At 50.0% G+C, this 12,128-nt stretch overlaps 1 protein-coding gene across 1 annotated transcript in view; it reads right to left on the reverse strand.

Moving 5' to 3' along the window:
- Positions 1–7,863: 7,863 nt before the first annotated feature.
- NDUFC2 (NADH:ubiquinone oxidoreductase subunit C2) overlaps positions 7,864–12,128 on the reverse strand; it is a 37,034-nt gene continuing 32,769 nt past the window's right edge. The window contains exon 2 of the mRNA XM_089331537.1: positions 7,864–8,316. Within this exon, the coding sequence (XP_089187663.1) occupies positions 8,213–8,316 (104 nt within the window). The 3' untranslated portion in view covers positions 7,864–8,212. The remainder of the gene's footprint in view (positions 8,317–12,128) is intronic.

A 12,128-nucleotide genomic window follows, 5' to 3' on the forward strand; every position in this document is an offset into this window, starting at 1 on the left:
GTGCTTGGGCCCCTGTAACCCACATGGGAGACCTGGATGGAGTTTGTGCCTCCTGGTTTTGGCCTGGCATAGCCCTGGCTGTTGTGGCCATCTGGGGAGTGAACCAGTGGGTGGAAGATACTTCTCACTCTCTCCCTTTTGGCTGACGCCACTCTGTCGCTTCCATTCTAAAGCAACCCAATGAGTGTGGACGCTGGACTGCACCTCTTCCACTTCTCCCCATGCCCACTGCCCATCCCCATCTGTACCCCATTTAATGGGATGTGCCCACAGGCTCCTGTGCCCCCAGCATCCCTCAGTTTGGCAGATGGGAGATTAGCAGATCAGTGGTAAGAAGGGGACTGAAAACAGAATATTCCTTGGGCCCCTCCCTGTAAATTGAATTTGTCCTTCTGAAGGTCCCAGCTCCTCTTAGAGGCTCCCTCTATTCTCTCAACTTCAAGTAACTGCTCCCTCCCTGGCCCTCTGTTCATCCCTGGAGGACCGCACTGTTCCTTGCTGCTCTCCCTAAGCCCTGCCACACCTTTGTAAAAAGCCCCTTCATGAAACACACCTTAAAACAGCTGTGAGGCTTGCCTGAAGGCGTGCGGGTGCGCACTGTGCATGCACACCTCTGTACCCACTCCGCAGGCACCATTCGTTTGACAATCACAGGCTGGGCCAGGAGGGGACTGATTCTGACCAAGTACTCACTGTGTGCCAGACTCCACGAGGGCATTTTCTATCCACAGCTGGGTGTCATGCTCACAACTGCACAGAGACTTCTAGTCAAGATTTTTATCTTTTTTTTTTAAATGTATTTATGTGGGAGACAAATATACATGGAGAGACAGACAGAGAGCTCCTATTCACTGGTTCAGACCCCCAAATGCTTACACTGGCCAGGGCTGGGCCAGGCTGAAGCCAGGAGCCAGCAACACAATCCAAGTCCCTCCTGTGGGTGGCAGATACCCAACTACTTCAGCCATCACTGGAGCCTCCAAGGGTCTGCGTTAGCAGGAAGCTGAAATCGGAATCTGGAAGTGGGAATAAAACCCAGGGACCCCGATATGGGATGCATCTCAACTCCTAGTTAAATGCCTGCCCTTTTTATCTTTTCATAGCAAATAAAACCAGACCCAAACAGCTGAAAGGACTCACCTAAAGGCTCACAACTGAGTAAGCAGTGGAACTAGGACTTGACACCCAGATACCTCTGGTTCCAAAACTTTTGCTGCCTGGGCTGGTGTTGTGGCTAGCAGGTTAAGCAGTCGCCTGCAGCACTGGCATCCCATATGGGCACCGGTTCAGGTCCCCAGCTGCTCCACCGCCAATCCAGCTCCCTGCTAATGTGCCTGGGAAAGCATCAGAGGATGGTCCAAGTCCTTGGGGCCCTGTAACTGTGTGGGAGATCAAGTTCAGACTGGCCCAGCCTCAGCCATTGCGGCCATTTGGGGAGTGAACCAGCAGATGGAAGATCTGCCTTTCAACTAAATAAAATAAATCTTTCTCTCAAAAAATCCATGGTTGTTTAGCTTCTCAGGCTGTTTTCCTAAATACCTGGCTCATTCTCATTCGTCAGGTCTTCGCTTTCCCCAGAGGCTTCCCTGACCGCGTGGTTTGAAGCATATCATCTCTGCTGCCGCTGTTCATCAGACACTGTTCTTTTCCTTCATGACAAGTGTTTGTTTACTTAATGTCTGTCCCAAACTCCAGGAGAACAGGAAGGCTCCATATCTGTTTTGTTCACTTCCCTCTTCCAGTGCCTCGGAAAGTTACCTGCCATATAAGGGGCCCCAAGTATCGGCTAAATGAAAACAAAAAAATTGGCAAGGAAAGGAACAAACATTTATTAAGTGCCTGCCCAAAGTCGGGCATTTTAGGTGGTTTATCTCATTTCTTCTTCCCAAGAATTCCATGTGTACATATTGTTGTCCCATTTTGCTGATGAAGAAACCGAGGCCAGAGAGAGCCTGTGGCCTTATCAACATCACACAGTCTTGAGTCAGGGTTCAAATGCAGGTCCCCCATTGCAACAGCTTATTCCTTGTGCCCCCCTCAGGTATTCACCGCAGGGTGAGAGTAGAAGGGGCTGAACCCACGTGAATCACTCCTGGACAAACAGAAACTTGGGGAACAAACAGTGTTGGCTGTGCCACTCCTCTAGGACCAGCCACCCTTAGGCCCTCTGGGGCACACGCCCTCCCAACCCAGCCAGGAAGCAATCTTCTTCCTTGTTTGCCCTCAAGCTCCAGGCCCAACTCGCTGATCTGTGACCTCCTACAAACACAATGCTCCTTACTCCCCTTTGCAGGCTCACCCATGGCTGATAATCCGTTCTCCAAGACCCCAAGCCCCTGGCCCCAAATCCTGGTGTACCCCAAGCCTTCCAAGCAGGCCAGTTCACCAGCTGGTGCTAATAAAGGAGGGGGCCCTCTGGTTGAGTCCCCACCCCACACACCAGCCCTGGCTGGTGCCTGGGAGAACATTTTCCTTCTCCACCCCTTGGCTGTCAGACCCTGGCCACTGTCCTCTTTAAGATCACTGCCTTCCACAAGGGGCCCTCAAAGATGCTGAGTAATGCTCTCCTCTCTTCCTTCCTGTTTTTCTTTATTTTATGTTTACTTTTATTTACATATATTTTTAATCTACTGGGTGTGGGGTGTAGAAGAGAAGAGAAAGAGATCTTCCATCTGCTGATTGGTTGGTTCACTCCCCAGAGGCTCACAATAGCCAAGGCTGAGCCAGGCTGAAGCCAAGAGCCGGAAACTCCATTCATGTCTCCCACATGGTTACCAGGGTCTTGGGCCATCTGCTGCTGCCTCCCAGGATGCACCAGCTGGATCAGAAGCAGAGTAGCTGGGACTCAAACCAGCACTCTGTTATAGAATACAGGCATCCAAGGCAGGGACTTCAACCGGTTACACCACAGCACCTGTCCCATGTTCTCTTCCTTGAGCATGGTGCTGGTTTCACAGATGTGCTTACTTTGTGAAAATTACTTGGGTGCCTTCATCTGGATGTAAGTTACATTTCAAGAAAAAAAAAATTGCCTGTCCTCCAAAAAAATCAATTGCCAATCACTCTTTCCCCAAATGGGGCTCCACACTAGGCCAGCATGAAGGGAGGCACATCCTTCCGCCCCACCCCACCCCCCTTCCTCTCTCAGTGCCCTTACAAACACACCCAGAGGCTCCTTCTCATCTAAGAGTTGCTAACTGAATCCTGACCTGCAAAGTCAGGACAAAAGTAACCAACATGAGCAGGGCCCATGACCTCCAGAGGCCTCAGCTACCTGTTTCTACTGTTCACTACCCACCCAATATGTGTTCACTTCTTGGTGGGTGGAAATAAAATCCTTCACCAGGAGTAGTTGTCATGCAAAACAATTTTTTAAAAGATTTATTTTATTTATTTTGAAAGACAGAGTTATAGAGAAAGAGAGAGGGAAAAACAGAGAGAGAGGTCTTCCATCCACTGGTTCACTCCAAATGACCACAATGGCAGGGGCTGGGCCAGGCTGAAGCTGGGAGCCAGGAGCTTCTTCCAGGTCTACCACATGAGTTCAGGGGCCCAAGGACACAAAAGCAGGGAGCTAGATTGGAAGTGGAACACCTGGGATTCGAACTGGTGACCATTTGGGATGCTGGCACTGCAGGTGGTAGCTCAACCCACTATGCCACAGAGCAGGCCCCAAAACAATTTTTATTTACAGCAAATAAAGAGACCATGGAGAATCATCTCCAAAGTCTTGAAAGGTTTGTCTTATTTTGGGTGGGGAATGAATGTGGTGGTACATATAAGCTTGCACACAGTTTGGAAACTCGCTCTCACACAGGTCGGATGTCATGATAATGAGGTTTAAGGTCCTCCTGGGCAGAGATCTGAGCATTAGATCAAGCAAAGAGTGACTTTTGGATGCTTTTTGGCCCATCTGCACAGGCGTTGCTCTTACCTTGCAGTAGGGTGTGGACCAGTTCATGGTGGCCAGTGGTTGTATCTCTCCCTGGAACTTAACTGAAAATAACTTTGAAAGACTGCTGAGGGCCGGCGCTGTGGCTCAATAGGCTAATCCTCCGCCTTGCGGCGCCGGCACACCGGGTTCTAGTCCCGGTCGGGGCGCCAGATTCTGTCTCGGTTGCCCCCCTTCCAGGCCAGCTCTCTGCTGTGGCCAGGGAGTGCAGTGAAGGATGGCCCAAGTGCTTGGGCCCTGCACCCGCATGGGAGACCAGGAGAGGCACCTGGCTACTGGCTTCGGATCAGTGCAGTGTGCTGGCCGTGGCGGCCATTGGAGGGTGAACCAACGGCAAAAGGAAGACCTTTCTCTCTGTCTCTCTCTCTCTCACTGTCCACTCTGCCTGTCAAAAAGAAAAAGAAAAAGAAAGAAAGACTGCTGAGAGTGTGAAAGGGGACCAGAACAGTCCATATATGGTGGCTAAGCATGCAAAGACCGAAGGAGCCTGAAATCCCCACTGGCTCCCAGGGAACATGGACCACCTCTGCAGAGGAGCCCTCAATGTGGCAGGTAGGACAACTTCATTCCCAGTAGACATGGGAGCTGCTTACTCTGTTCTAGTGGACCACTCTGGACTCCTGACCTCTCACTCCTGCACCACTGCAGGAGCAGACGGGAAGCCAAGGTCCAAAAGATTTACCCTTCACCCCCCTCATGTTGTAGGATGGGAGACTTGCTGTTTTCTGTTTCCTCACAGTGCTGGAATCCCCCGGACCCCTCTTGGGCAGAGACCTTTGAGTAAACTCAGCAACATAGTCTGGATTTACAAAGCTGGAGAAGCTAGTCCCTTCTCCTAACTCTTACAGATGGGTTTGAAGAGGGGACATTTATTCCAAGGCACATCCTTGTCTGGGTTTCTAACATGGTCTGAGACACTGAAAAACCCAGGAGGGCAAAGAATATGGAAACTATCAAAGTAGGACTCAAAGATGCCACCCCACGCCTTTGTGGAAGACAATCTCCCATCCAGCCTGAGGCCGGGGGAGCTATGACCCATAATCCCAAGGCTCCTCAAGTATAGGCTCAGAAGGCCTTGTCAGCCGGTGCCACGGCTCACTAGGCTAATTCTCTGCCTGCGGCACCGGCACTCTGGGTTCTAGTCCTGGTTGGGGCACTGGATTCTGTCCCGGTTGCTCCTCTTCCAGGCCAGCTCTCTGCTGTGGACCGGGAAGGCTGTGGAGGATGGCCCAGGTCCTTGGGCCCTGCACCTGCATGGGAGACCAGGAGGAAGCACATGGCTCCTGGCTTCAGATTGGTGCAGCACTCTGGCAGTAGTGGCCATTTGGGGGGTGAACCAACGGAAGGAAGACCTTTCTATCTGTCTCTCTCTCTCACTGTCTAACTCTGTCAAATAGAAGGAGGAGGAGGAGGAGGAGAAGAAGGAGGAGAAAGAGAAGAAGGAGGATGAGACCTTGTCGATCCCTTTGTAACTCACCTGCCCTACAGATAAAGAAACAAAATGGGAGGGACTGGTATTGTGGCCCATTGAGTTAAGCCCCTGCTTGCAACCCCAGCATCCCACATCAGAATGCTCCTCGGAGTCGTGGCTACTCTGCTCCCAAGTCAGTTCCTTGCTAGTGTGCCTGGGGAAGTGGCAAAAGATGGTTCAAGTACTTGGGCCCTGCCTCCAATGTGGTAGATCCAGATGGGGTTCCAGGCTCCTGGCTACAGCCTGGCCCAGCCCTGGCTGTTGTGGCCATTCAGGGAGTTAGCTGGCAGATAAAAGATCTCTTTGTGTGTCTCTCCTTCTCTCTGGGTCCCTCTGCCTTTCAAATAAATAAATAAATCTCTTTTTTAAAAAAGAAACAAATTGAGGAATATACGTTTGTATAGGCCCTAGTAATGACAAATGAGGCGTGGGCCCCATAGGCCTGATGGTTCCTAATCCTTACACTGTCTTCAACCAGATATCTGAGATTGCCAAAAGCGGCACAGCTCCAGATCTCACAGATTCATCCTTCTGTGTGCCACAACATCCAGAATCCAAATAGCGATTTTCCTTTGAATGGACTGATCTTGACATAAAATTGCTCAACAATATACTTGGACAGTCCTGTTTGGAAAGACCAGGCTAAAGAATTAAGACAGTTGCATTCAGAACAGGGGACCCTCTTACAATATGTAAATGACCTCCTTATCTACAGCCTTCCTCAAGAGGACTCTGATGGTTATGCTAGGAAGGTTTTACATTTTCTAGAAAGCGGATATGGAATTTCTCCTGCTAAGGTGCAAATCTTGTCCCAAGAGGTAAAGTACCTTGGACATACCATTAATTACTCCAGAAAAATGGGCTGCTAGAAGGCAATTCTCTCAATTCTGACACCCCATGCTAAAAGACAACTCACAACTTCCTAGGAATGGTAGAATTCTGCTCAATCTGGATTCCTGGATTTGCACTTATAGCAAAGCCTTTATATGAGGTCCCTACAGGAGAAACTCCAAAGAGAATTCCAGGAACTTAAGGAGAAGCTAAAACAGCCCCTGACCTAGGGTTCTCAATTTAGAAAAACCGTTCACTCTGTGGTGTGGAAAAGAAGGAACAAGCCCAGGGTGTCCTTACTCAAAAACTGGGCCAGCTGCCTACTCCAAGCCTACTTCTCCAGACCCTGAGGCAACAGGACAGCCAGGACCCTAAGGGCTACAGCAGCTGCACCCCCAACCGTTCAGAGGCTCCCAGTTATCTCTAGGTCAGCCTCTTAAAGTACTAAGCCTTCATCATGTACAGGGTGTCCTTGAGGTTAAAGACCACCAATGGTTAACTGGAGGTAAAGTTCTAAGGTGTCAGATCTTGTTGTTGGACTCCCCTGAGGTAGGCTTCCAAACCTCCCATTCCTTAAACCTAGCCACCTTTCTGCCTGGAGCAGAGGATAGGGGATGAACAGCCCCTTGCACAGAAACTATGGCACAGATGGATTCCTAGCCCAGGTCTGAAGCATAGGCCATTACCTAACCCTGAGGAAGAGCAGTTCACCGTCGGTAGCAGTCACATGGGTGAGGGAACTGGAAGGGCAGGATCTGCAGTGTTTTCGCCTTCAGCAGGTTACAGAAATCAAGGCCCTGCCACCCAATACCTCTGCCCAAAAGGCTAAACCTAGTGCCCTTATTCAGGCCTTACAACTGGGGGAGGGATTGAGATTCAATCTATAGACAGGGGCTGGCGCTGTGACACAGTAGGTTAATCCTCCACCTGAGGCACTGGCATCCCATGTGGGTGCCAGTTCTAGTCTCTGTTGCTCCACTTCTGATCCAGCTCTCTGCTGTGGTCTGGGAAAGCAGAAGAAGATGTCCCAAGTCCTTGTGACCCTGCACCTGCGTGGGAGACCCGGAAGAAGCTCTTGGCTCCTGGTTCCTGGCTTCGGATCAGCCCAGCTCCAGCAGTTGCAGCCATTTGGGGAGTGAACCAGCAGAAGGAAGATCTTTCTGTCTCTCACTCTCACTGTCTGTAACTCTACCTCTCAAATGAATAAATAAAATATTTTAAAAAATCTATATATTTACAGACTCCAAATACACCTTCCCAAGCTTACACGCCCATGCTGTTACAGTAACCTGGGCTGGGAAAACTCCCTTCGTTCAAACAGGCACCAGAGATAGTGGAACATCGAAAACAGTTTATGAACAGCCCTTGCCTTGACTGTTGAAGAAAGTTTTTTTTTTTTAATATGGTATTTGTTGAACTCTTTACTTAACATAAAGTTAAGCATGTGTATAAAGTTAATTGAAAACAGATCTTAGTAAAAAATAAGAATGGGAATAGGAGAGGGAGGAGGAAGAGGAGTGGGAGGGTGGGTATGGCACGAAGAATCACTAAAGTTGTACTTATGAAATGCATGAATATTCCTTAAATAAAAGGTTTCTGGGAAACTAAGTAAAGAAAAAAAAAAGAAAAGAGTTTATTAATGCCAGCAGGCTAGTGGGAATCCTTTCTCAAGACTGAGCCTTGAACGCAGGTTTCTCACAATATTTATAGGTTTATCAGCATCATGCCTTAACTGTTACAGCACTGGTGGGTTTCAGCTGCAGCCTACGTGACTTAGGACCACTGAAGGGGAACTAGCCTACGTGACTTGAGACCACACTTCCAATGGTCAGCGAGTGCAGTTGTTTCTAAAAGAGCCAACTGGGGCAGGTTTATAGGACTGATTTATGACTGGAGTAACCGAGAGCAGAGCTTAGGACATCTTCCCTCCCTGGACAGGAGAGCCGTGGGCAGCTGCTTCACCAGACAATTGCAAGCAGCCACTTTTCAAGGTCGTGTCGGGGGTCCTCTTTTCCTTCCTTTGTCTCTGGTTGCAGCCTTGTTTCCTCTTCAATGAGGCCATCTGGAAGGAAAGAGGCCTCCTTACTGCAAAGACTTCTCCAAGTAAACATCATTAGGGACATTAGGGCCAACATTGTGTTCTAGCGGGCAAAGCCACTGCCTGTGATGCTCACATCCTATATGGGCACTGGTTCTAGTCCCGGCTGCTCCACTTCATCCAGCTCTCTGCTATGGCCCAAGGAAAGCAGCAGAAGATGGCTAAGTGTTTGGGTCCCTGCCACCCACGTGGGATATTTGGAAGAAGCTCCTGGCTCCTGGCTTTGGCCTGGACCCGCCCTGGCCATTGCTGCCATTTGAGGAGTGAACCAGTGGATAGGTGATCTCTCTCTCTGTCTCTCTGTCTCCCTCTCTGTAACTGTGACTTTCAAGCAAACAAATCTTTAAAAAAAAAAAATCATGAGGGGGGCCAGCATTGTGGCATAGCAAATAAAGCCACTGCCTGTGACACTGGCATCCCATGTGGGCTCCAGTTCTAGTCCCAGCTGTTCCACTTCCAATCCAGCTCCCTGCTAAAAGCCTAAGGAAAGCAGCAGAAGATGGCTCAAGTGCTTGGGCCCCTGCAACCACATGGGAGACCTGGAAGAAGCTCCAGGCTCCTGGCTTCGGCCTGGCCCAGCCCCAGCCATTGCAACTATTTGGGAAGTGAACCAGCGGATGGAAGATTTCTGTCTCTGTCTCTACCTCTCTCTGTGTAATTCTGACTTTCAAATAAATAAATAAATAAATATTTTTTTGAAATTTAAAAAATCATGAGAGATATTAACATTTCTGCAAGTAGTATTGATACCCACAGAAATTGTGGAGGTTCACTGCTGGGGATACAAAAGGGGAATACTCAGATCACTTAAGGAAATAACTTGGCTGGGAGCTACAAGGATGGCAGCCTTCCAGGCCACAGAGACTCGGGCCACCTTACCCTCACTCAAGGAAACTTACCCAAGAAGCCCCCAATACGCCTATGAGGAGACATGGCCAGATGAAAAGGACTTAAAAGGCTGCTATAGCATGATTAAGGCAGGACAACAAGATCTTTCTCTGCTCATATTTAAAAATTAAAAAAAAAGAATTTTTTTGACAGGCAGAGTGGACAGTGAGAGAGAGAGAGAGAGACAGAGAGAAAGGTCTTCCTTTTCCTTTGGTTCACCCTCCAATGGCCGCCGCAGCCCATGCACCGCGCTGATCCGAAGCCAAGAGCCAGGTGCTTCTCCCAGTCTCCCATGCAGGTGCAGGGCCCAAGCACTTGGGCCATCCTCCACTGCCTGGGAAGGCCACAGCAGAGAGCTGGCCTGGAAGAGGAGCAGCCGGGACAGAATCTGGCTCCCCAACCTGGACTAGAACCCGGGGTGCTGGCGCTGCAGGCGGAGGATTAGCCTATTGAGCCGCGGCACCGGCCAAAATTTTTTAAAAGCATTTAAAAAAGAAAAGATCCTTGTTCCTGGGACAGAACTGTGGGAAGCCATTGAGTACTTATAACTCACCCTTCACTGGGGACTGGATTCCATGACCAGACTAGCAATCCAGTTGTTTGTAGGAAAGGGCTCACCAAGGATTTGAAACAAGTAACAGGACTTAGAGGCTTTGCTTCCAAAATGAGCCCTGCCATCACCCAATTCCTATCCCTCTTACTCAACCTATACAATATGGGAAAAGATCGGCAAGTAGACTTTACTCAAATACCCTCTGCTAAAGGTTTGAAGTAGCTCTTCAGAAAAGACCACAGAGGCCAGTGCTGTGGTGCAGCAGGTTAACGCCCTGGCCTGAAGCGCTGGCAACCCATAATGGTGCCGGTTCAAGTCCCAGCTGCTCCTCTTCCAATCCAGCTCTCTGCTATGGCCTGGGTAAACAGTAGAAGATGGCCCAAGTCCTTGGGCCCCTGCACCCGTGTGGGAGACCCGGAAGAAGCTCCTGTTTCGGAGCGGCACAGCTCCGGACTTTGCAGCCAATTGGGGAGCGAACCATTGGATGGAAGACCTCTCTCTCTCTCTTTCTCTCTCTCTCTCTCTCTGCCTCTCCTCTCTCTGTATAACTCTGACTTGCAAATGAATAAATAAATCTTAAAAAAAAAAAAAGACCATAGAAGTGGTTAAGTACTTTTTCCATGCTTTGAATTACCATGTACCCTCCAGAGTGATAATGGCACTCCCTTTGTTGCTAAAATAACTTCATAAGTATTTAAGGTCTTATGAATTACTTATAAGGTGGAGGCCAGGGGCCAGCACTGTGGCAGAGCCGGTGGGGCTGCTGCCTGCAGTGCTGGCATCCCATATGGACTCTGGTTTGAGTCCCGGCTGCTCCACCTCCTGTCCAGCTCTCTGCTGTGGCCTGGGAAAGCAGTGGAGGATGGCCCGGGTCCTTGGGCCCTGCACCCACATTGAGGACCTGGAAAAGGCTCCTGGCTCCTGGTTTCGGATTGGCGCAGCTCTAGCGGTTGCAGCTGATTGGGGATTGAGCCTGCAGATAGAAGACCTCTCTCTCTCTCTCTGCCTCTCCTTCTCTCTCTGTGAAACTCTGATTTTCAGATAAATAAATAAATCTAAAAAAAAAGTACAGGCCACAATCTTCAGGAAAAGCAGAAAAGGCAAATCAGGTCTTTTTTTTTTTTTAGATTTTTTTTTATTGATTTGAAAGGCAGAGTTACAGAGAGGAAGAGGCAGGGAGAAAAGAGAGAGAGAGAGGTCTTCCATCCACTGGTTCACTCTCCAAATGGCTGCAACAGCTGGAGCTGGGCCGACCCAAAACCAGGAGCCAGGAGCTTCTTCCGGGTCTCGCACTGGAACAGCTCTTATAGCCACTCTTAAGCTAAGCTCTGAGGACTTTTCTAATGACTGACTTTGTATGCAATTCAGACACTAGTTAGAGAGCTAGCCATATTATGAATCTGAGCAGGTAAAATGCATTAGAAGAATATGGGGGCCGGCGCCGCGGCTCACTAGGCTAATCCTCCGCCTTGCGGCGCCGGCACACCGGGTTCTAGTCCCGGTCGGGGCACCGGATTCTGTCCCGGTTGCCCCTCTTCCAGGCCAGCTCTCTGCTGTGGCCAGGGAGTGCAGTGGAGGATGGCCCAAGTCCTTGGGCCCTGCACCCCATGGGAGACCAGGATAAGTACCTGGCTCCTGCCATCGGATCAGCGTGGTGCGCCGGCCGCAGCACGCCGGCTGCGGCGGCCATTGGAAGGTGAACCAACGGCAAAGGAAGACCTTTCTCTCTGTCTCTCTCTCACACTGTCCACTCTGCCTGTCAAAAAAAAAAAGAATATGGGAACAACATACTACCTGCCCCCATGCAGGCCCCTTTAAATGTCCAATCTGGGGCCAGCGATGTTTTTTTTTTTTTTTTAAGATTTATTTATTTACTTGAAAGAGTTACACAGAAAGAGAGAGGAGAGGCAGAGAGGTCTTCCATCCGATGGTTTACTCCCCAGTTGGCCGCAATGGCCAGAGCCGCGCCGATCCAAAGCCAGGAGCTAGTAGCTTCTTCCAGGTCTCCCACGCGGGTGCAGGGGCCCGAGGACTTGGGCCATCTTCTACTGCTTTCCCAGGACATAGCAGAGAGCTGGATTGGAAGAGGAGCAGCCAGGACTTGAACCGGCGCCCATATGGGTTGCCAGCGCTTCAGGCCAGGGTGTGTTAACTGGCTATGCCACAGTGTTGGCCTCCCAGCACTGTTGCAATAGTAGGTTAAGCCCCTGTCTGTGGTGCCAGCATCCCACATGGGCACCAGTTATAGTCCCGCCTGTTTGACTTCTGATCCAGCTCCCTGCTAATATGCCTGGGAAAGCAGTGGAAGATGGTCCAAATGTTTGTGCCCCCGCAC

Source organism: Oryctolagus cuniculus, chromosome 1, assembly GCF_051225735.1.
Source record: "Oryctolagus cuniculus isolate XC-2025 breed Fujian yellow rabbit chromosome 1, ASM5122573v1, whole genome shotgun sequence".
In the NCBI taxonomy this organism is placed as follows: domain Eukaryota; kingdom Metazoa; phylum Chordata; class Mammalia; order Lagomorpha; family Leporidae; genus Oryctolagus; species Oryctolagus cuniculus.